Below are 23,487 nucleotides of genomic sequence, written 5' to 3'. Positions count from 1 at the left end.
TCAGAGACACAGCTGTCATCATTCTGAGGGTGCAGCTAGGCGAGCTGAGCTCGTGGTGACAGGTCTGATCATCTGCTCTAGTAGAGCTACAAGCGACAACCATTCTTCTAGTGGTCACAGGAAATGGGGTTGTGGTGGTGCAAGTCTTTAATCCCAGCACTGGGAAGGTAGAGGTAGGTAGAACTCTGTCTGAATTTGAGGCCACCTTGGTCTACATACCAAATTCCAGGTCAGTCAGAGCTACACAGTAAGATACTATCTTCTAAAAACAAAACAAAACAAAACAAAAAAACCTAACAGAATTGTACTCAATTAGCTGATTCTAACATCATCTGCTCACTGAATTCTAATAAATGGACTAAATTTGTGTGTATAAATTTCTTTGCCACAATACAAGACTTACAGTTTTGTTCTTGGTACTCACTACATTAAAGAAAACACAATTCAAAACTAGGTTTATAAATTTCCTGTCCTTTTTTCTTTTTAAAATAAGATTTTACGGTAATCCAATTCTAAATATTTAATGTGTGTCTGACTGTGGGTGTTGGCATACTGGTGCAGGTGCCATTGGAGGCCACAGATGCAGCCCTTGGAGCTGGAGTTACTAGTTGGGATGTAACCATTAGAAGAGCAGCCAGTGCTCTTAACCTCTGAGCCATCTCTCCTGTCCACGATCCTAATTATTCACAGTACAGAGTTTTGTTTTAAACAGAACACACCTCTTTGCCCTCCTTAAACAATTTGTTTGCTTCATGGGCCGCAGCTGCCACCTGCTGGCTCTTGAGCTGACTGAGTTTGCTGTCTGGGTTCCGCAATCTGGTGATGATGCGAGTGGAGCCAGACGTTCCTCTCCCAGCTCCAGGGGACTCGACGATTTCTCCGTTAGACTTCTCCAATCTGAAATCCCCTGTTACCAAATGAAAATGCCACAAAGTGATTGCTGACAGGAAGTAAATAACTAAGAACGCCTTATTTATCCAACCCTTACATGCCATATATATTTAAAGTCCAAGAGAAATAAGCAGAATAAGTCCTTTCACAGGCAAAGCATGTCATCAATCCTTGAATGTTTTTGTCAACAGCAAACATCAAAAAGCAAAAATACTGTGTGCCATTCATTATTTTGCAGAAAACAGTGTTACCTTACCTATTTTGAAACTCATTTACTGGAGAGGAGGGGTCTCCAAAAACGTGCAAATAACAAACATAATAACTCGAATACATACAAAATGTTGTCTTGTATATCTAATGTGCATTTGTATATTAAAAGGCTGGAGTTAGTTTCAGAAAGATTTTCCACTTAAGTAGTAATAGTCTTGAATTTTAGAAATGCCAACTGAATTTTTCCCTAGAGTACATAATTATCTGTGAAAACCCATTACAATTATTTTAACATAATAAAGATTTCTCAACATCTCCTTTATAACTTCATTTTTGACGGTGACAGTCTGAATGCCCAGATACAATTTCTGCTTTCTATATACACAAATTTCACATTGGATAGTGAACATACATACATACCCAGCCATTCATCATTGTACATTTTCCATTGTTCAGAAAATTGAGTAAGACCTAATTTATAATTTAAAGCTTAAAAAAGAAATTAAGCAGTGTAGCATTGGTAAATCCAAGGATGGGAATTTCGTATTACATATATAGTGGCATTTTAGGCAAGTAGAGACAGATGCAAATGGGGAGGCTATCTGTTCATTTCAGGGGATTGTTTGATATGTTGGCTCAATAGGGTTATGGATCAAAGGTCCGGCCTTTGGAAGCAACTATAGCACCCAGAGAGAACTGGACAGAAGACCCCACCATCCCACTAGGCAGCTTTCCCAGCCAGTCGTCACCCTGTTCCATTTTGAGCTTTTAAGTATGGCTTCTCTTCTCTGGGACTGAACTGCATGTACTGGACAGAACCCTTACCTTACTATTCTGGTTTTTCTATTAGTAAGCAGGAAGGGTATGAATTAGAGGCTCTAACTTGTACCTCTATGGTAGAAAGACTGTTACTTGCAGGGAGCAACCCCCGCCCCCCAATACTCCAGAACAGACATGAGAAGAGCAAATGTTGAGGAAGCTGACAACCTGGCTTAGCTTCCTGAACCTGACAGTACACCCGAGGCTTTCACCAGCCCTAGACGCTCCTTTTGAGGCCACTAATAAAATGTCATTTCTGTTTTTAAGCGAGGTAGATTTCTGCCAATAGGAGTTAGTACTAAATAATCCAGCAAGTATATTAAGACTTAGTCTACAAAATATGCCACTGAGCAAATTGGGCAGGCTGGAGAGCTAGTGATCCTGAATACTGCTATCTTCTGTTAGACTCTCCATGCGCTGGGGATTTAACCCAAGGCTCTCAACTCTTATGACCATTTATTACATCCTGCAATAGACTTTAGAGATGCTCTCTTGGTTTTAGGCCTCACTTGTTGAAAGAAGAGAAGGAATAGCAAGAGCTTTCTGAAAGAAGCCCCCCAGTGCGCAGCTAGAATTCAATGCTGCTCAGAATTAACCCTCTGCATTTGCTAGTTCAGCAAAAATAAAGCGAAGAACAACCTCATCTGTAAGCATCACAGCTGAAGACATGGCGAGGATAGGTCCTCATGGAACACAGGCTACCCAAGTCCACACTGCTGCCATTAAGAAGTCAACCTCTACAGGCAGCCTGTTGGCAAAATAGTCATCTGCTCTAAACCAGCCCCTCTGGCAAGCATAAGCAAAGGGCAAAAACTACTGACTCACCAAACATAATGAGGAAGCAGAAGGGCTCCTGTCCAAGAAGCCTGAGGCAAGTTACTAAGTACTAGGTATGAGTGGGAATCCCTACAAATCTACAAGGGAATGTTGTTATACTGACATGGGGAGTAAGGGCAGGGAACTCTCCAACTCTGCCAAGTTACTGTGTATGATTGTTCAGCCAACAGTAATTCCCAAGAACCCATACTGTATAATAGCTAGCAAAACCTAGGCTACCACAATGGAATGGCCCCCAGAAGAACCTCTTGCATGCATCTCACTTCTCATACATTGTCACCATATCAAATCTACCCAAATAGGCCCTCTATTGTCAGGACAATAAAGTGAACAACAGCTAAATTCAGAATTTCATATGGGTTATAAATGTAAGATAAGACATACCCAAGCCTGTCAAACAATGCATAGCACAGAGAAATCTTAGATGGGGCTTAAGATATAATTATATACAACTACTGGGTGCAATTGTGGGCCAAAGGTTTTTAGACATTTTCAGGTGAGGGTCAGACAGAGGCAAGAGGCACTGTGAACTGATGGATGGGAATGAACACGGGTAACCACGCTGTGCTGAGCGACCTAAGATGCAACCACAGCTCTCTGCGTGGTCCTATCTTTGAAACAGCCCTTGTTCTTTAAAAATTCATTCCTACCCATTTCAATCATATACTTTTGTTGGAGCCATCAATAATACCTTGCCTGCCCTGGCCACAGGTGTGGAATAATATGATCCAAGATAAGCCACTCAAATTCTTTCCTCAAAGACTTTTGATTTGGAGCAGGAGTAGGGGCTTTGGGCCACAGACCTTGGAAAGACATGAGAACAAATTGCTGGTGCCATCTTACCTGCAACTTGGAAAAAGTCTGTCTGTATTAGGAGAGAATTAAATTATCACACAAATTTAAGTTGATTGAAAATGGGGGAGGGGAGGATAGAGCAGTGGTTGTACCACTGGGTCCACTTATGCTTCAGGAGAACATGAACTTTCCCAATTATACAAGCTAATTATATTCCCTCTACAGTTGGTCATTTACAATTGGAAAAGTCCTAAGTAAAAGACATCTCCAACCTTATGTCATATCTGAAATTATACTCAAGATAAATTTAAACCAATGATACAGACTTATGAAAAATTACTGTAAATATTTATTTTCATGAGATCATCTTCCTTTAAAAAAAATACAACACACAGGGAAAACCTGCAGAAAGAGATGAAATTTAACAACATAAAAATTAAGCACAAGAAAGTAATAAGCACAAATATGAAGCAGATATTAATGACTATAATACATAAGGCAATTCTAAAACTTATGAAAAATATTAAAATTCTATAGAAAAAGCAAGCAAAAACAGGAATCATCAAAACACAGAATATTAAAAACATGAAAAGAAGCAACCACATTCATAAGCGGAAATAAGTAATTATTTTCCATTAAATACATTCTTACCACTGTCAAAAAAGATAAATGGTGTTAAATTTAGGTGTGCAAATAGGGAAACATACAAGTATGGAAATTAGTAGGTTTGTCCTTCTGGGTGATGAACTAAGCAGGAGCCTCTATTATCTGTAAAGGGTACCTACCATTTGACCAGTCAGTCATTTCATTCAGTTTCCTACACTGCCAGAAACACTTGCAGAACACAGAGACACGTGTGGAGACGGGTAGAAAGCACCACCATGGTGACGGCCAAACACCACGCAGCAGGTAAGAACAATGCATTTGACTCTAACCTGAGGAGTCCCTACCATGTGTCACTATGTGAGAAAGTGAAGAAAAAAAACAACCCCATACACACACAAAAAACAAGATGCAGAATAACACATGCAGAATGATCCAATTAATATATTAAAAAAAAGAAAAAAGAAAACCAAAAAAATTTGTAAGCATACAGATATGAATGAAATGAAAAATACAAAAAACTGATGGTGCTTATACTTCAGGAGAATGAAAAGGTTTCTACTTTTCTCCTCTTGTAGGATTTTTTTGTAAAGCAAAAACAGTGAGCTCATGTTAATGGGGAAAAAAAAAAACCAAAAGCAAAACAAGAGACACTGATTCTTTCCAACCCACTAAACTTTTATTTAAAAAATTGAAAATGTTTAAAGAAAAAAAAAACAAAAACACAAAAACACCTCTCCCCTGAGTGGCTGAGTGTGCTCTTACCTATCTCTTCCTGAGCAGAGACAGGTGTGAGGGAGTCGCTCTCCCCAGCGCCAGGGTCATCAGCTGCCTTAGCAGAGTCACTCTGGGAAGAGCTGAGTTCACTGCTGCTACTGCTCTCCAGATTAGGCTGGATGGAGGTAGTGGTAGCACTAGTGTTACTGCTGTCACATGTCTTGTTAGAGTCTTCTAGAAAAATAAAATATCTGATTTTTACATTGAAAAAAATCACAACAAAATCTAAATGTCAGAAAAGCACTTAATGGTTGTAGGACTTCACCATGATGCTGACCAGTAGAAAACAAAGCCGACCATGGAGGAATGTGATGTCCTCTGTGTGAGAGGAAGTTGGTAAGCATTGCCCCCATACAAGTCCTATAAAAACCACTGACAAACAGTCTCTCTATCATCATCCAGCACAAGCAGATAACTCCCAACAGTCCAGAGTCAAAGAAAAAGCAGCCAACACAACAACCACCACACACAACTCAGGGAACATCAGATAGAAAGAAATGGTTTTGCAGAGAAAAACACTCAAAGCAAGAAGCTTATATTCTCACTTTTCAAGAATTTTCAAAGATCTCATTTAGAAATAGAATTGAAGAGGATTCTTTACCTGTAAGGTTTTCTAAGTGTGGTTACCTTTCCTGGGTAATTCCACAGCATCACTAGCAGTTTAGTTCCTAACCAATACAGGAATTAGTACCAGGAAAAAAATGAACGCCATGGGAGTTCAGAAACTAAGTCTGTTTGCATTCCTCTTTGTCAACAACAAGGTACTCTCTCTATCACTAAGTAAAAACAACTGACATTAGGTCACACCAACTACATGAAATATAGTGCCAAATGAGGAAAGGCATTAGATCTCTGACTGCACCCATTATGAGGTTACCAAAGCATACAGAATAGAGAATACAGGAATAATCACAAAGGAATGAAAGTTGCCTTTAAACATGTGGAAATATGACCACTTCATTCAAGCCAAGAGAATGCAAACTGAAACTACAGGGAAAGGTAGGCCCTGTGCTCACACCTATAAATCCCTAGGCTGAGACAGGAAGACTGTATGAGTGTGAGGCTAACTTAGGCTCAAACAAACAACTAAACAGAACAGAAAAGGCAGTCAGGAGGTGGTGTCACAGGCCTTTAATTCCAGCACTTAAGGAGGCAGAGGCAGGCAGATAGATCTCTGTGAGTTTGAGGCCAGCCTGGCCTATAGAGTGAGTTCCAGGACAGCAAGAGCTACACAGAGAGACCTGTCTCAACACCCCCCTACGAAAAAAAAAAAAAAAAGAAGCCAACCAACCCAAAACCGTAACAGAAAAGAGCCATACAGAAATAATGTCAGTACATCTGCAACCGATACTTGCAAATTCCAGACACTGAACCCAGATGCACACAGTAAATAAAAATAATGCTGTCTTTCAAACTAACACCACCCAACTTCCGAGTCTAGCCTTCCTTCATCTGAGCCACAGGAAATATTACAGATCTCTGACCACACCATAGGATGGTTACTAAGGCATCTGTCTACTTTATATTCGGATCCTTTGTTTTTTTGGCTACATCTGTTACTTTTCCTTTTACTGAACTCCCTAAAAGTGATACTGCTCTCTGTTGGGATGTTACATAAAGGTAAATCTTGAAAATGGTTGCATGTGGGCTGGAGAGATGGCTCAGTGGTTAAGAGCATTGCCTGCTCTTCCTAAAGGTCCTGAGTTCAATTCCTGGCAACCACATGGTGGCTCACAACCATCTGTAATGAGATCTGGTGCCCTCTTCTGGCCTGCAGGCATATATGCAGACAGAATATTGTATACAAAATAAATAAATAAATATAAAAAATAAAAATAAAATCTCAAAAAAAAATGGTTGCATGTCTAGATTTTAAATCTTCTTATTAAGGCCTGGCAAGACGGCTCAGCTCATAAAGGCGCTTTCTGTCAAGCTGGACTATGTGAGTCCTATCCCCAGGAACCACATGGTAGACTGGTAAACAAACTTTCACAAGTCATACTATGCTGTTCTCTGCGCTCTACCAACATGCCTTGGCACACCTTAGCCCACAGTAAATAAATAAATGTTCATGTTACAATGTTTCTGCTCTAGGGGCTGCAGATACAGCTCAGAGGCTTGGAGCACTCAGTGCTCTTGCAGAGGACCTGACTCTAGTTCCCAGCACCTCCATCAGCTGGCTCACAACTGCCTCTAACTCTGGCTGCAGAGGATGTGATCCCTCTTCCGGTCTCCATGGGCACCTGCATTCACATCAACTCTCACTCATTCAAAAGAAAAACTTCAAGCCAGACGGCACACCTTTAATCCCAGCAGTTGGGAGGCAGAAGCAGGTGGATCTCTGTGAGTTCGAGGCCAGACTGGTCTACAAGAGCTAGTTCCAGGAAAGGCTCCAAAGCTACAGAGAAATCCTGTCTCAGAAAAAACAAAAACAAAAAACCCCAAAAAACTTCAAAAAAACAACAACAACTTTTCTACTAGAGAAAGTAAATGCCAATCCGAAGGTAGTATAGCTTGGAAATATTATTAAATATAATGCACATTTCAAAATAATTAAGATACTAATTCAAAAGAAAATATAAAATTTGGATGCTCCTGGTAAAAATAAACTGAAAAAACCTGAGAGGCTGAGGGTAGCTGAGCACTTGCCTAGCATGCTAAGCTATGGGGCTCGATCCCTGGTACCACAAACAAGTCAGAAAGTCACTCTCAAAGCAAACAGCTGCAAATAATTTTAAACAACTTACAATGGAGGAGGAAAGAGACTTGCATTAGAACAATACAATTTAAAATTTTGACTTAACTGTCTTGTGTTGTACCCAACAACAAATGTGTGTGTTTTCATCAAGCACAAATCAGACATTTATCAATGTCAAACTCACACTGGGGATATAACTCAGTGCTTGTCTCTTGACCACAGGCCCACACCCATCACCACCCAAAAAGAATTAACTGCAGTCATGCAGAGGGAAACTGAAGTGCTGAGAGCAAGCACAGGAGGGCATCACAGCCTTGACTTTCAGAAGCTGGGCCATCAGAGATGGAAAAAGCAAAGAAATAAGAAAGATCAGAGGCTAATTAGTCAGAGGAAAGGTGTGCATGGAGTCAGTTCTCTCCTTTATTTTACTTCAGTTCTGGAGAATGAACTCACATGGTCAGCTTTACCCAGCAAGAGCTATGGAACCATGTTCGCCTGCCAACATGATCTCTGAACTACTTTCTCACTGGTCTGGGACTCTCTGAGTAGGCTAGACTCCCTGGCCAGTCTTCCCAGCACTGAGATTATCTGTTATCATGCCTGACTTTAAAGATTCTGGGGCAAGAACTCAGGTCCTTTCAATGCCTGAACTATCTCTCCAGCTCAAGGTGACTACCATTGGTAAAGTGTACTTATTATTAGTGGGGAGGGGGCAGGCACATATATAGCGCAGGACACATGTTGAGTTCAGGTGACAACTGTCAGGAGCTGGTTATTGCTTTCTACCATACGTTCCTACTAAGAGCTTTTACACACACTGACCATCTCACCACCTCATCCACTGACCAGTAGGGGCATCAACAGTGACAACAGAGGCTGGCTGGGGGCTTCACAAAGCACACAGCACCCTCCCAAGAACAGTAACACAATTACTTGCTGAACAAGAAAGAACAGAGAGAAGCAGAAGGCACAGGAGACAGCAGCGCGCCCCCCCTGGAGGCCAGAGCGCACTCCCAGGTCTACTGCTACCCAGCAGGAAGCAGTCATCAAGGACTCCACTCTACTTTGTCATGTATTCCCAGCAGACTACAGAGTCTGAAACTTACTGTAATATCAACTACTTAATACAAGTACAAAATAAAGGCTGACAAGATGTCTCAAAAGGTAAAGGTGATTGCTGCCAAGCCTGGCAAACTGTGTTCAATCCCCAGGAAGGAGAAACTGTCTCCAGCAGGGTGTCCTTGGATCTGTATATCTGCCATTACATGAGCATGTGCACGCATGTGCACGTGTTCATCCACATTTGCCCACACAAAATAAATAAATAAATGTAAAATAATCTAAAACAGCACACAAAGACTAGAATCAACCAAATTTGGTTTAAAAACATATCAGTTATATTAAACCTGAAGCCCTAGTACAACTAAGATTTACATTATAATTAAAAAGTAACAAGTGGGCTGGAGAGATGGCTCAGAGGTTAAGAGCACTGGCTATTCTTCCAGAGGTCCTGAGTTCAATTCCCAGCAACCACATGGTGGCTCACAACCATCTGTAATGAGATCTGGCGCCTTCTTCTGGCCTGTAGGCATACATGCAGACAGAACACTGCATACAAAACAAACAAACAAACAAACAAAGCTTTAAAATAAATTTTTTTAAAAGAAGTAACAAGCATGGAAGTTGTTTTTCCCACATTACTTCAGCAATAGTACTCAATATTTAAAACTTTTAACCCTGAATATGTGGAAATGAGAATAAAACTGACGAAAACCTAGAAGTACTTAGCTGTTGAAACAAATTATAAACCTGTGTTCCTTCAGCCCCTGAGGAAACACTCCTGGGAAACGCCACCTTTCTCACTGACAGCTCTATTTTCTAAACAGTTCTAATTTTAAGAAAGTTCTTAATAGTCAATCAGAATATTCCCTTCTAGTTTCTACTTTTATGACGTCACATTTCAGAAAGCCTGATCCTTACTGGCTCCCCAGTTCAGTGCCCCAAATACTGCAGGAATATTAGTTTTTCAACTGCCAAACCTGTAGTGTTCTGGGTCTAAACGAGTTTTTTTTTTTTTAACTTTTTGTGTTTTGATGCAGGGTCTCACTTCATTAACCCCGACTAGCCCTGAGTGCCTGCCTGCTTGCCTGCCTCACTAGCCCTGAGACTACAGACTGCACACCACACACCCAGGCAGCTCTCTCTGTTTCACTGGCATATAGGTTCCAGATTTCCCACATCTTAATGAGCCCAGTCCCCCTATTATCAACTGTGTCAGACGCTCTGCTGACAGCTGGGGTTCACGTGGAGCCTGTACACAACCTAAGCTTTCACTGGGGTTTTCAACTAGCTGCCAAAATCTTTCACAATCCAATCAAAAATCTGGAGGCTCTTAAAGGGGTGGATGGCACTGACTTATGGGCAGAAGACCTAGAACGCACAGCTTTTAAACAGCAGTGTGTCAACACAGCCGGCACATCCCAGCACAACTAACACAAAGCAATACTTTCATAGTCACAGAAAAGGACCTCTAAGGATTTCTTCCAACTATGACTTTTTTTGTGTGATATTGATACTTACTTTTTGATTTTAATCATCTGACTTATATATGTGAGTATATATACATATACACATGCACACACACATATACACACACACGCTGTAATAAAAACACCTTTGGATTTCTTGAAAAGCAAAAAGGTCATAATTATACATTCTCAGTATGATAAGTTACTCCAATGAAGTTTAAAAAGGTTAAAGTTAAAAATATTGGTTAGCGTATCAATGCACCTTGCAGAAATGTTGGTGATAATGGATTCTCTGGTAATATTATGATCTGACATGTAGCACTACATGAGCACATGCAAACAGAAAATTAATGTGTTAGTATATACAGAGCCAGAAGGGCCATGTCACTCAACAAGGAAACAGACATTACTATGTAAGTAACTCAAATCAAATCTCGGCCAGGATGGTCTGGTGACCAGGCATACAATTCCATCTAAGAAATACAAGCATGGGGACTAAGAGGGAGTTCCAGGCACTAACTGCAAGACCATCTGCCAAACATCAATGTTAGGTGACAGATTAGCAATCAGGAATGGCACTGTGAGCAAGCGGCATGGATGAATGCAGACTTTCAGGTTCTAGGTGACATGCAGCTTTTACTGCAAAGGGAAGGGTTCCCCCCATCATTACAGAGGCATTGGTACACTGCCCTCTGTACCTGGCACATCCGGGGGGAGCTCAGATGCCACCTTCTTCTCTGTCATGTTGCTGCTATCATGGGTTTCTGAGAGACAGCCCTCGGGGCTCCTCCCTTCACAGGGACTAGTCTCTTCTGAAGAAGCATTAGCTGTGTTGTCGCCAAGATTTGCTGGCACAGAGTTACCTCTATCCCCAACTTCTGTTGGCTCTACAGCAAAATGCACAACAAAACTTTAAAGATATGCTTTAAAATTGCTTTGGGACAAGTGGCCACATTCAGTCAACTATGAAAAATCATCAATCACCAAAAAACCAGCTTCTCTTTGATGGCCGTTTTAAAGCAGTTCAGACTCTGGGATAGCTTTGCAAATGAGCCATCCAAAGACAAAGATATTAAAATATTAAGGAGGTTTTAGAGTTAATTTTTTAAGAACACATTTTTTAATCACATACCAAAGTATATTCTGGTATAAAAATAGTTATTTTTTCATCAACAAATTTCAAGGGATGCCAACTTCTTAGGGAATATACGTGTAACATTATAGCAAATCCATCAGTACATAAAACTCATTCCAATGGTTGTAATATCACAAAGGAGAGACTCTCTTAAATATCTTTAGAAAATAGCTGTCTGCTCTAAAAATTTCCATTTCCATTTTCCAAGTAAAATTGGAGGTTTCAAACAAATGGCATTAATAAAATATTTCTTTTAAACCAAGTAATTCTTTTACCCTCAGGTTTTCCTTGCCCAGGCTCTTCACCCAAGGCTTTGTTGTCACTGTCCTTCTCCAGGGACTGGTCTTCCGAGTCCTCCCTGTTCTTCTCGGCATCTCTGGAACTGTCACTCTCGACCTCATTCTTGTCTTTTTCTGTTTCTTCTGGGCTCTGATCACAGTCAATATCTTCCCCTCTTTTGATTCTTAATGAGTCCAAAATTTCTTCTATAATGAAAAATAGATGTAATTGTTTTCTTCTCGTAGTCAAATTTACTAACAAATGACACTTAGGAATTTTAATGTTTGTTAGGCTTGGTGGTGCACACCTTTAATCCAAGCACTCAGGGTTCAAATGTAGGTAGATCGAGTACAAAGCCAGCTTGATCTATACAGCATGTTCCAGGTTAGGACAGCCAGGGCTACATAGTGAGAACTTGATTTAAAAAAAATAAAGTTTACTGTTTAATATTTTTAAGTCTTTAAACCAGTTAGAAGACCTGAGCTTGAATCCCCAGCCTCCACATAAAGCTGGGTGCAATAGCTCACTTTGAGGGTGTGAAGGAAATACCTGTAGCTTGGTGGCTACTCAGCCTAGGAAATCAGCGAGCACCAGGCTCAAAGAGATTGTGTCTCAAATAATAAAGGGCTGGAGAGATACAGCTCAATGGTTAAAGCACTTGCTGCTCTTGCAGAGGACCCAAGTTCAGGTCCTAGCACTCGTGTCAATCAAGAGGCTCAGACCTGCCTGTACCTCTAGCTCTACTCTGGTCTCCTGGGACACCCACACATAAACAATATTTTTAAGAAGATCTTTAAGGTTACATATGGTGGTGCACACCTTTAATTTCTGGACTCAGGAGGGAGAGGTAAATGAATCTCTAAAAGTTTGAGGGTAGTTTGATCTATACACTGAGTTCCAGGATAGCCAGGGCTACACAGTGAGACCCAGCCTTTAAAAAAAAAAGTGCGAGGGGACAAAATAAAACAACCCACATTTACAAAGCTCAATTAGAGCAGGGCACCTCATTTTTAAAAAATAAATCCTAGAATCCTACCTATAAAATTAACTTTCTTTGTAAAGATGAAATGGCAAAGGCAGAAGACAGTGAAGCACACCTCTAACCCAGGTGTACCTGGACTACATGGCAATATTCGGCCTCAGAGAAAACAGTCTGACTCTTAAAACTGAGACCTGGGGGGCTGGAGAGTGGCTCAGATGCACTGGCAGTTCTTCCAGAAGATCAGGTTCAATTCCTAGCTCAGAAGAGTTCCTCAGGATCTGACACCTTCACACCAATGCACATAAAGTTAAATAAACTATTTTAAAACAAACAAACAAAGTCTACAACAAGAGCTAGTTCTAGGACAGGCTCCAAAGCTACAGGGAAATCCTGTCTCGAAAAACAAAAACAAAATAGAACAAACACACACACACAAAAAAAAAACAAAGTGAGACTTGATGTCCATCAGTGTCACATGCCCCACCATGAGACAGACTCAGGCTACGCAGCACAGTGCAATGAGGAAAGCAGACCTGGAAACAGTGTGGAGCTGAGGTGACTGCTCCCTGAGCCTAAGCAGGCTTCCTGGATCTGCAGACCCTGCCTCCTCCAGGGTAAAACGAGCAGAAAGGCCCACATGGAAACACTTTCTAACTGGGTGAGGGTGACACCACGGCACAGCACCAGCATAAGGAAAATCAGTGTGGACACATGGACACTAGACAGACTCACTGGGTTATGGTAAATGCATCCTCTGAGATGAATTATTATGAGTCCCAGACTATCTGATGTTTACAATTCTGCTGCCTCAGCATCCCGAGTAGCTACGATATGCTATCACATCCACCAAGTACCTTTTCTTGTTAGTTTGTCTGTTTGGTTGCTTGAGGCAAATGTTATGAGGCTCAGACTGGACACAAATTCAGTATGTCTGAGGTTGGCCTTGAACTTTTTTTAAAATTCATTTTAGAGGTGGTGGTGCGTGCCTTTGGGAGGCAGAGGCAGGAGGATCTCTAAATTTGAGGCCAGTTTCATCTATAGAGCATGTCCAGGACAGCCAGGGATGCACAAAGAAAGCCTGCCTCGAAAAAACAGCAACAACAAAAATTTATTCATTTTGCTTTATGTGTGTCTGTGTTTTGCCTGCATGTATGTATGTATACCACGTGTACTTGGTGCCCTCAGAGGTCAGAAGAAGGCATCAGAACTGCAGTTGTGAATGACTGTGAACCACCATGAGGATTCTGGAACTGAACCTGGGTCCTCTGCAACAACAACAGGCACTCCTAAGGGCTCCAGCCCCTGGCCTGACCTCCTCCCACCTTTACCCACTAAATGCTAGAATTGCAGGCATATGCCATCACTCCACTCTCTAAATATCATTAACTTCCAACATTCAAAAATTTCCAGGTGTCCTCTATTCTTCCTGCCCATGCTGTATATATAATCGACCATCTGTCTTAGGAATCTTGTTTTTTTTTTTCCCCCCTAAGAGACAGAGTCTCACTATGCAATTCTGACAGTCATAGAACTCACTCTGTAGACCAGGATAGTCTTGAACTCACAAAGATTTACTTGCCTCTGTATCCCAAGTGCCGGAATTAAGGCGTGTGTCACTATACCCAAATCTTAGTTCTTTTTATGATTAGAAAATGTTTAGAAGCCATACAATCTGGGTCCTATAACAGGAAATGTCTGCACCTAATAAATATACATATGATTCCAGTATCTACTCATATGTAGGTAGGCGTGTCTTGGGTTCACTGCACCACTACTTCTATGCTTATTTTGTAATTTCTCAGTGAGAAACTGGCTACATTCTTCACAGAGAACCCAGTGGTTGGTTAAGGATGGCCACGGCAAAGCAGTTTCAGAATTACTAAAACAAATTCTCCTGGGAAACAAGCTCCCCACTGCAGTGCAAAGTTTACAAACACAAACAAATGCTCCTCTGGGGTCCACAGTCCTTGTTTCTATCTCCTTCCTTCAGTGTTCCCCACCTTCATTTTGTTCTTATTTCTTAAACTATAGTTACTGAGAACATTTTCCACAACTAGAAAATCTCTTCAAGGGACTGAGAGTGAACCTCAGTAATAGAGTATGTTTCTAGCCTATGATTCCCTAACACTAAGAAGATAAAACAACTCAGTATAGTTGTCTAAAAAATTATATACTGAGAGCTGAGGACACAGAAACAGGAAGTGCATCCATTTGATTTTGTGTGTGGGTGAGAGTCACGTGGCTGAAATAAAAAAAAATGTTCTATAAAGTTGTCTGTAGTGTGGAAGGAATAGAGTGATACAAATGATAGGAAAGGTGGAACACCCCCCTCAGTTCCAATATTCTGACAGCTGAAGCAGGAGGATCTTGAGTTCAAGGCCAATCTGGGCTATATAATGAATTGAACCCGGACTGGGTTACAAACAAGAAACAATTGATTTGTGGGGATAGGAGGTACAATCAGCGACCAAGGCAAGAAACAAAACACTAAAATGTACAGCACCCCAAACTGTGTTAGCATGTATAGGAACACTGTAGGAAAAAAAAAAACATTATCAAGCCAAAGCAAAGCATATGTAAGTTGGACATCTTTACATGTTTTCTAAGTTTCAGAATATTTTTACATAAGAGCTTATCTCAAATTTAACAACAAAAATCAAGTAAGAAGGCCCCCTCACCATTAGCTGCTGCTAGAAAGGACTTGTTGCTGCCCCGGGCTTTGTTGGTCAGGTCTTCCGTTATGTCCATGTGCTGGTGCATTTCTTCTCGCGTCTCTTCTAGAATTTTGCACAGTTCTGCTTCCCAGTAGTCTTTGTCTAGACAGTCTATTAATTCTGCAAGCTGGACCTTTGTACTGTAGTACCAAACTTTCTTTTCCTTTTCATTTTCTGTGTCTTCTTCTCTGTTGTGAAATCAGCGAGGGGAAAGCATTAGACACAACAGCGCTTACCAACTAACATCTACCCAGCAAGTTCAACTGTGTAACGTGAAGGCCAAATGCTGAAGCTCCATCTCTCGTTTTATCTAAACAGTCTCTAATTACTTGGATTTCTGAGCTTTCACTCCTTGGAACAAACAACTTTCAGTATTAGTGAGTAGAGTGGTCACTTGCAAACACGGACATGTAACAGAAACATGACTTTAGCATTCAGAGCCATGCTCCGAGGGTTTGGAAAGAACCACCCAGACCTCGGGCAACTCGACTGCAGCAGCCTGCTGAAAATCCCAACCTGGGTCTTCAGAAGTCTCAAAGATTGGGAAACCACCAGAGAGAGCACATTCACACTGTTTGTTACTGGCCTAGAAACATGGTCACCACGATGGCAGATTTACTAAGGTCAAGGCCTTGTAGGAATCATCCCAGATTCAGCAGTGGTAAAGCATCTATCTCCTTCTTTTTCTTTTTTGGGAAGATTTTGTTTTTATGTGTGTGTTGCCTTTGTGTGTATGGTAGTTTGAATGAATGTAATTGGCCCCCATAATCCCATAGAGAGTGACACTATTAGGAGGTGTGGCTTTGTTGGAGTGGGTATAGCCTTTTGGAGCAAGTATATCACTGTAGGGGCGGGCTTTGAGGCTTCATATACTCAGGATACTGCCCAGTGTGTCAGTTAATTTCCTGTTGCCTGTAAGATGTAGTAGTCTCAACTCCAGCACCAACTCTGCCTGCATGCTGCCATGTTCCCTTGCCAGGATGGACTGAATCTCTGACACTGTAGGTGAGCCCCCTTGAGTAAATGCTTTCTTCCTAAGAGTTGCTATGGTCACGGTGTCTCTTCATAGCAATAAAAATCCAAACTAAGACAGTGTGAAACTGTACTACATACATGCAGTATCCAGAGAAGCTAGAAGAGACTACTGGCTCCCCTGGAACTGGAGCTACAGATGGTTGTGAGCTGGCATACGGATGCTGAGAACTGAACTTGGGTCCTCTGAAAGAGCAGCAAGTGCTCTTAACTGCTGACCCAGTTAAGAGCCCAACTTATTTTTAAAACAGGGTCACACTGTGCATTCCTGATTGACCTGGAATTTGCCAGGTAGAGCAGGCTGGCCTTGAACTCACTGCCTCTGGCTCCCAGTGCTGAAACTGAAGATGTGTAGGACCACCTGGCTTTTCTCTCTTCTTAAAGACAATAAAGCTCAAACAGGAGGAGACATCTTCCTTTTCTGCTCGTGAGGTTCCTTCACATCTAAGGGAACTGGAAACTTCACTAACTGAAAAAACAAGGCAGATTACCAACTCCTCGAGCAAGGCTTCAAGAGTGCATCGCATAATGCTGGCAGTGGTGGGACACACCTATTAGACCAGCACTTGGGGGGAGTCAGCTTTAATACACAAGTTTGAGGCCAGTCTGGGCTATGAGACTGTCACAAAAAACTAAAAGCAAACAAACACCCAAAAGGACTACACCTCATGAAGTGTCTTCCCTCATTCAAAAGGAACTCAGGAGTATACATGAGGTACACAAGAATCTGTGTGCTCAATGGGAAAGTTATGGACCTGAAAGAACTGAGCTCTATGACTGCACCTGGGGGTGGCGAGGTGGATTAGTGGTTTCAGGACCTGAATCCCAAACCAGAGAGTTCCCATGTATATGCTGACCTACCTGTAACTCTAGCTCCCGAAGTGAAAGGTGGACACAAGGATCCTTGACACCAACTGGCTACAGAGACTAGACGCTAGCTGTCACTGACCTCTAACCTGACTGAGACTGGACTTCATGAATAAAGCAGACAGAGATCCACGAGCATGTGTACACACTACACAGTCTGAGATTTAGGCCGGGTGGGGTGGGTATGGAGCCTCCTGGCTGGAGGAAGGAGGTGTGGGGGTGTGTGGAGAGAAATGGATACAGAGGGCTTGCTAGCCAGCCCATCCGACTATCAGCAAGCTCCAAACTCAGTGAGAGATCAAATCTCAAAAAAACAAAAACCCAAGGTAGAGAGCAACAGAGGAGGACGTCCTACATTGACCTCTAGCCAAACATCAACACAAGCATGTGCACACACCCACACAGACACAGACACACACACACCCACACAGACACACACACACACACACAGACACACACAGAGATCTGGGTCTATGAATGTCAATCAGTGTAGAGAGCTCAAGGTTTGAGTTCTAGCCTCAGCGTCACTAACTATAAAAAGATCTGGTTCAGAATGGGCTCAGTCCTCTGAGATAGATGGCATGTCAATGATAAACTCCCTCCAAGCCACTTATGTACATCACTTATACGATCAGCTGCTGCCACCAGACCATTGTAGGACTTGAAGGTATTAAACAGAGCATTTATCACAGTGACTGGGAACAATCACTAGTGATCAACAGACGCAAAATTTTATTATTATTAAGGCAGAGGAAATTTAGAGGAATTACAGAAATGTGTTATTTGATAATTCTGAAGGGAATATATTAATCATGCCAATTTCCAAAAAATTTAAAGAAAAAATTGCCATGATTTTCCCTTCTTTTGGCATATGTACAAACATGGGTGCAAGTGTGCACCCCGTGTGTGCAGAGGTCCCAGGTAAATGACAGGCACTCTGCTCTACATGCTCCACCTTATCCGCTGAGACAGGAGCTTGCAACTGAACCTGGAGCCCCAGTGACTTTCTTGTCACTGCCCACAGTGCACAGTCACAGCACAAAGACCCAATAATGGCTCTTGAGTGCTGAGGTCTGAACTCACAACAGGCCCTCGGGGTTAGGCAAGTATTTCATATTGAGCCATTGCACCAGCTCCCACATACACTTTTTTTGAGTTTTTTTTTCTTTTTAAAAATTTATTTATTTATTATGTATACAGCATTCTCCCTGCAGGCCAGAAGAGGACACCAGATCTCATTACAGATGGCTGTGAGGCACTATGTGGGTGCTGGGGTTGAACTCAGGGCCTCTGGAAGCACAGCCAGTGTGCTCTTACCTGCTGAGCCATCTCTCCAGCTCCTGCTTTTGGTTTTTATTTGTCACAAATACAAAACTCTCTATCTTCCAAGTGCTGGACTCAAGGCATGTGGTCACCATGCCTTGTTTTGTTTTGTTTTTAATGAGCTCTGGCAAAATTTCATTCAAGAAAAGCTCTTCTGGTTGATTTTTCACCAGTCTGTTTGGGCATGTTTCTACAATCAGAATCACCTGGGTAGATGATAAATCGAGTGCATACTCTGTAGTACTTCCCAGATGCTATGCTCAATTCAATGTCATTGCCACTGGAGTAACAGACACCAGTTTTGGCTAACATGGTATAGCGTTCTCTATTTCAGATCTCCTCAAAGCTGGGCAGTTGACAGCAAGAATAATCAACTTCGCTTTGCCCTGTCTGATCAGCTTCAGAGTCTATTTGTACCAGCATGCACTCTCCAGTTTTTGTAGCAAATTGAAGCCTAGAACTGATTGACTCCAGAGGTTTTCATCTTTGGGGCTGCCATCTTCCTGCCTTAGGTGCAGGACAGACCTCAACCAAGAGCAGCTGCCAAGATGGCCAGGGAGTGAGTGAGTCTCCTGAGTTTTTACAACTAGTATGACAATGATCTTAATCTAATTTCCTAGGTTAATGATATCAGTCTTCTCAGCAGGAAGATTTATTAAAAGCTCTTAAACACGCCAGGCAGTGGTGGTGCACACCTTTAATCCCAGCACTTGGTAGGTGGAGGCCAGCCTGGTCTACAGAGTGAGTTTCAGGACAATTAAGGCTACACAGAGACCTTGTTTCAGGAAGGAAAAGAAGCTCTTAAACACAACGCCGTGTCAAAAACTGATAGGTCCAAGTGCTTCATGAGCTCCAATCTAAGCTCTGACTGCCTAAAGTTACAGATAATCCTATCTTTTATTTTCTAAAATTTCAATCTTAAGGCTTTCTCATTATGAAGGTAGGCGATACACATCCCCCACCCCATAGCTCTATCTCCCCCTTTCCTGTCATGTAACCCACGTAACCTGGCTGACTTTAAATTCCGTTTCCACCTCCTGAGCACTGGAATTACAATTGTGCACCATGTGCCTGGGAGAGAACCCCAGGCTTCACGCATGACAGACATGTTCTCTACCAAATGGGCTATACCCTGAATCCTTACAGTTGCTTCTTTACGTGCTTATTCTTCTTTATTCAGAAACACAATCATACACCACATGACGGCACTTCAAGTGCACTGATAGAACACAGATAATGGAGAGCCTATGCAAGTGTGTGCCCAGTACTGACATTCACACCAATGAAGACAACTTACCTGTGATGCTTTTCTTAAAACATGTCCCCACTGACAAGACACACGTGGCTTGTATCTACATGTTGCAGTGAGCAAGAAAAAGATTCTACATAAAAACCATTTTAAGGGGCAGTTAAGAGCATGTACTGTTCATGCAGAGGGAACGAGACCTGAGTTTTGTTCCTAGCACTTACATCAACTGGCTCACAATAACCTGGTCCTCCTCTAGTTTCAGGAGGTCTGATGCCCTCTTCTGGCTTCCATGGGCACTGAACTTTGTGCATATACCCACACACAAATACACATAAATGCATAATTAAAAATAAAAAGGAAGGGGCAGTTAGATGACCTAGGTTAAAGACAGCTGTCCTCAAGCATGATGACCTGAGTTCAATCTCCTGAATCCACATGGTGAAAGGAAAAGAAACTCTCCCAAGTTATCTTATGAACGCACAGACAGACACACAAATGGGGGGAGGGGGAGGAGAAACATACACATATAAAAAATAAATAAAAGTAAATTTAAAGACTTAAAAGTTTGGGGGGCTGGAGAGATGGCTCAGCAGTTAAGAGCACTGGTGGTTCTTCCAGAGGACCTGGGTTCAATTCCCAGCACCCACATGGCAGCTCACCACTGTCTGTGACTCTGCCTCCAGGGGCTCCAACACCCTTGCACAGACATACATGCAGACAAAATACTAATGCACATCAAGTAAAAATAAATACATTATTTAAAAAAAAAAACAAAAAACAAACAAAAATAATTAAAAGTTTGGCATATAGGTAAGCACACTTGGGGGGGGGGTCATAAAGCTCATTATGTGTCAGAACACAGTCCAAGAATGGAGTCTTGCAAGGGGAATTCTGAGTGCTTGTGAGAAAACTCCAAGAAAACAAGACTAGTCTTGTGACCTCAGTTTCTTCAAAAATACAGAACTATTCTTGGATGTGCTTCTGTGCCCCTCCTAGGTGTATCGAGTAGGAGTGAGATTACTTCAGATTATTAATTACAGCTGGCATTGTTTTTTGTTTATAAGCCTCATTGGGAAAACATGATTTGCCATGTGCGGCTTACCCACCACATGAGGCTTGCCCTTGTGATTGGATACTTTACTCATGGGACTCTTACTCATGTGGCCCTCAGAGTATAAACTGTCTAATTCTCTGAATTAAGAGGGCTACAGCATGAGACTTTAGTCCGCCCATTTTTAGCTCCACTTTCTCAGGTTCATACTGCCAACTAGAGTGGTAAACAATTATGAAAATAAGATAGTACAACAGAAAAAAATTCAACTAAGTGGACATTCTGTTTCTTAAATTTTATTGTGTGTGAGAGAGAGAGTAAACCTGTGAAGGCCGAATGACTGCATCACCTCCCTTGGAGCTGGAGTTACAGGAGGCTGAGTACCTGGAGACAAGAAGCAAACTTGGTCCCTCTGTTAGAGGGGCAGCAAGTTCTCTTAACCACTGTACACCTCTTCAGCTGCTATTCTGTCAACTTCCTCAAGCAAGCCACACAATACTGAGCGGATTCCTAACAACTAACAAACATGTGGACTCTATTCTGGTCTCTACAGAATTACCCCTCAACAACAAACTCATGGCTTCAGACAGACGTTTTGGTTTTTTGTTTTTGTTTTTTCGAGACAGGGTTTCTCTGTGTAGTTCATGCTGTCTAGGAACTTGCTCTGTAAACCAAGTTGGCCTTGAACTCTAGATAGGCCTGCCTCTGCCTCCTGGGAGCTAGGATTAAAGGGGTGTACAAGTACTTTTAAGTAAGTTTTTACCTATAATGAAATTACTCAAACCTGTAGTAATTCCACCAATTAGCTCTGAGGCTGTCTGCCAGCAGTGTGTGAAATGTATCTAACACCTCCTCCGCACCAAGCTTTCAAACCACTCAGCTTTGATACTTTTACTCCACTCTCTTCTCAGGCCACGCATGCTCAAATCCCTCCCCACTCCTCATCCTCACTCCCTTGAACATGTCTCCAGGAGAATAATCTGTTAACACCTCTCTAAAAACGGGGTGCTGGCAAGTATCTTTTATTCTGCTCATCAAAAATACATAATATTCACACTGACTTAGCTTTTTTTTTCTCTGGAAGCAGAATAAATTAATTACAAACGTAGCAGTGAAATGCTATAACATGAACTGCCGATATTGTCAAAGCCAAGGTGTCTGTTCCCATGGATGCTCTGGGGTCTGACAGTTTATCTAACCAAACCTGTGTCCTCACTACCTCTTCCCCTATAAATATGCTGATCTGCTATGAGTCTATCTGTCCCTCCAAGGCCAGTAAGTTCCCCCAGGTCACTAGGACTGGTCTGGCTACCCCAGGGTGTTCACTGTTCAGTATCCCCACCACTTCACAAGGTGACAGAAGAAGACAGGGTGGGAAGAAAAAAAATCCTGCCTAAGTAAAACCATGAGCAAATATATATATATATATATATATATATATATATATATATATAAATATATATATATATTTCAGGTGTGTTTTACAGCTTGACTTTTCCCTGGACTTCACAGTAAGTGGGACTGACTTCCGAAGCTCAACAGTAAGTCTGAAGGTGATTCACGGGTTAGTTTCAAGTTTCTTCTCTCAACAAATCCATAGAAGAGTAAGAAACCCTGCTGAATTCTGGCCCAAGTTCAGGTCCACCTAAAATCTCAAAGTGACCCTGTTTGGAAAATGTATTCAACTATAGGTTTTGAGATAAAAATCACCCTAGACTCTAGTGACTAGTGACTCTTCAAGAGGAAAGGAGGTGATGCAGACAACGGACAGTGGAGAGTGACAGGTCTGCCCAAGGTTAGAGAAGCACAAGGCAGTCTCCGAGAGCCTTCAGAAGGAGCCAGATCTGGATTCCCAGGTTTCAGGCTTTGGGATGCAGGCCCCCGGGCACTCAATAAGGCCTATTGATAGTGTTTGTGTACAGCAGCTCCAGCAGATGCCCAAACCCTAGTACCAGGAAGTAGAGTGCTACTGGAAGACACCCGAAAATATGAGGCTTCAGAACTGACTACGGGGAAGAGCTAAAGAAGTCTTGGGCTTGACAGAAAAAAGGAAGTACCACCTGGGGCTGGAAGCTGGGAAGGCTGAGAAAGGATTCTCATTCCCAGAGCATGGTTGACACCTTGAGATCTGACCTCCTCCGGCCTTCAGAACTGATTCCAATCCCACTAGAGTTGTCACAGTGACCCTCTTCAAACAGGACCAGCACCCACCAGTCAGACCATCTAGAATCTCATCCTGACTCAACCACAAGCTGTGTGATCTGAAGTAAGAACAACAGTTCTTGCAACAACACCCTGGGACGGAAAGATGGCTCACAATTAAAGGGCATTCTATTTTTGCAGAGGGTCTGAGCTGGGCTCCCAGCACCCATGTTGGATGGCTCACAGCTGCTCAGCTCCAGGCATCCAGACACCTCTGGTCTCTATGGGCACCTGCAGCCACAAACACAAAACCTTAAAATAATAAAAAAATAAGAGGCTGGAGAGATGGCTCAGGGTCAAAAGCACGGACTGCTTTTGCAGGGAACCCCAGTTCCATCTCCAGCATTCACATGGTGGCTCACAATCACCTGCAACTCCGGTTCTAGAGGATCCGACACCCTCTTTGGATTTCCGCAGGCATCAAGCACACACAAAGTGCACTTTCACAAATCTAGGCAAAGCACCCGTACACATAAAATAATGAGGTCCTTAAAA

General features: G+C 42.1%; 1 protein-coding gene across 11 annotated transcripts in view; it reads right to left on the bottom strand.

The window, feature by feature from the left end:
• Bptf (bromodomain PHD finger transcription factor) overlaps positions 1–23,487 on the bottom strand; it is a 109,495-nt gene that overhangs the window by 50,923 nt on the left and 35,085 nt on the right. For 5 of the 11 annotated variants that reach the window (XM_041635626.1, XM_041635624.1, XM_041635628.1 and 2 more), the window contains exons 3-7: positions 15,233–15,456; positions 11,569–11,778; positions 10,857–11,045; positions 4,921–5,106; positions 720–907 (exon numbers count right to left, since the gene is read on the bottom strand). In XM_041635626.1, the coding sequence (XP_041491560.1) occupies positions 720–907; positions 4,921–5,106; positions 10,857–11,045; positions 11,569–11,778; positions 15,233–15,456 (997 nt within the window). The remainder of the gene's footprint in view (positions 1–719; positions 908–4,920; positions 5,107–10,856; positions 11,046–11,568; positions 11,779–15,232; positions 15,457–23,487) is intronic. The other 6 variants (XM_041635632.1, XM_041635633.1, XM_041635634.1 and 3 more) reach the window with 4 other exon arrangements.

This window comes from Microtus oregoni, unplaced genomic scaffold (genome assembly GCF_018167655.1).
Source record: "Microtus oregoni isolate MIOR12 unplaced genomic scaffold, Mior012 000048F_ref0000485, whole genome shotgun sequence".
NCBI lineage: Eukaryota > Metazoa > Chordata > Mammalia > Rodentia > Cricetidae > Microtus > Microtus oregoni.
Note: the sequence above shows the minus strand (reverse complement) of the source record. Positions and strands in the feature narration are given on the sequence as shown.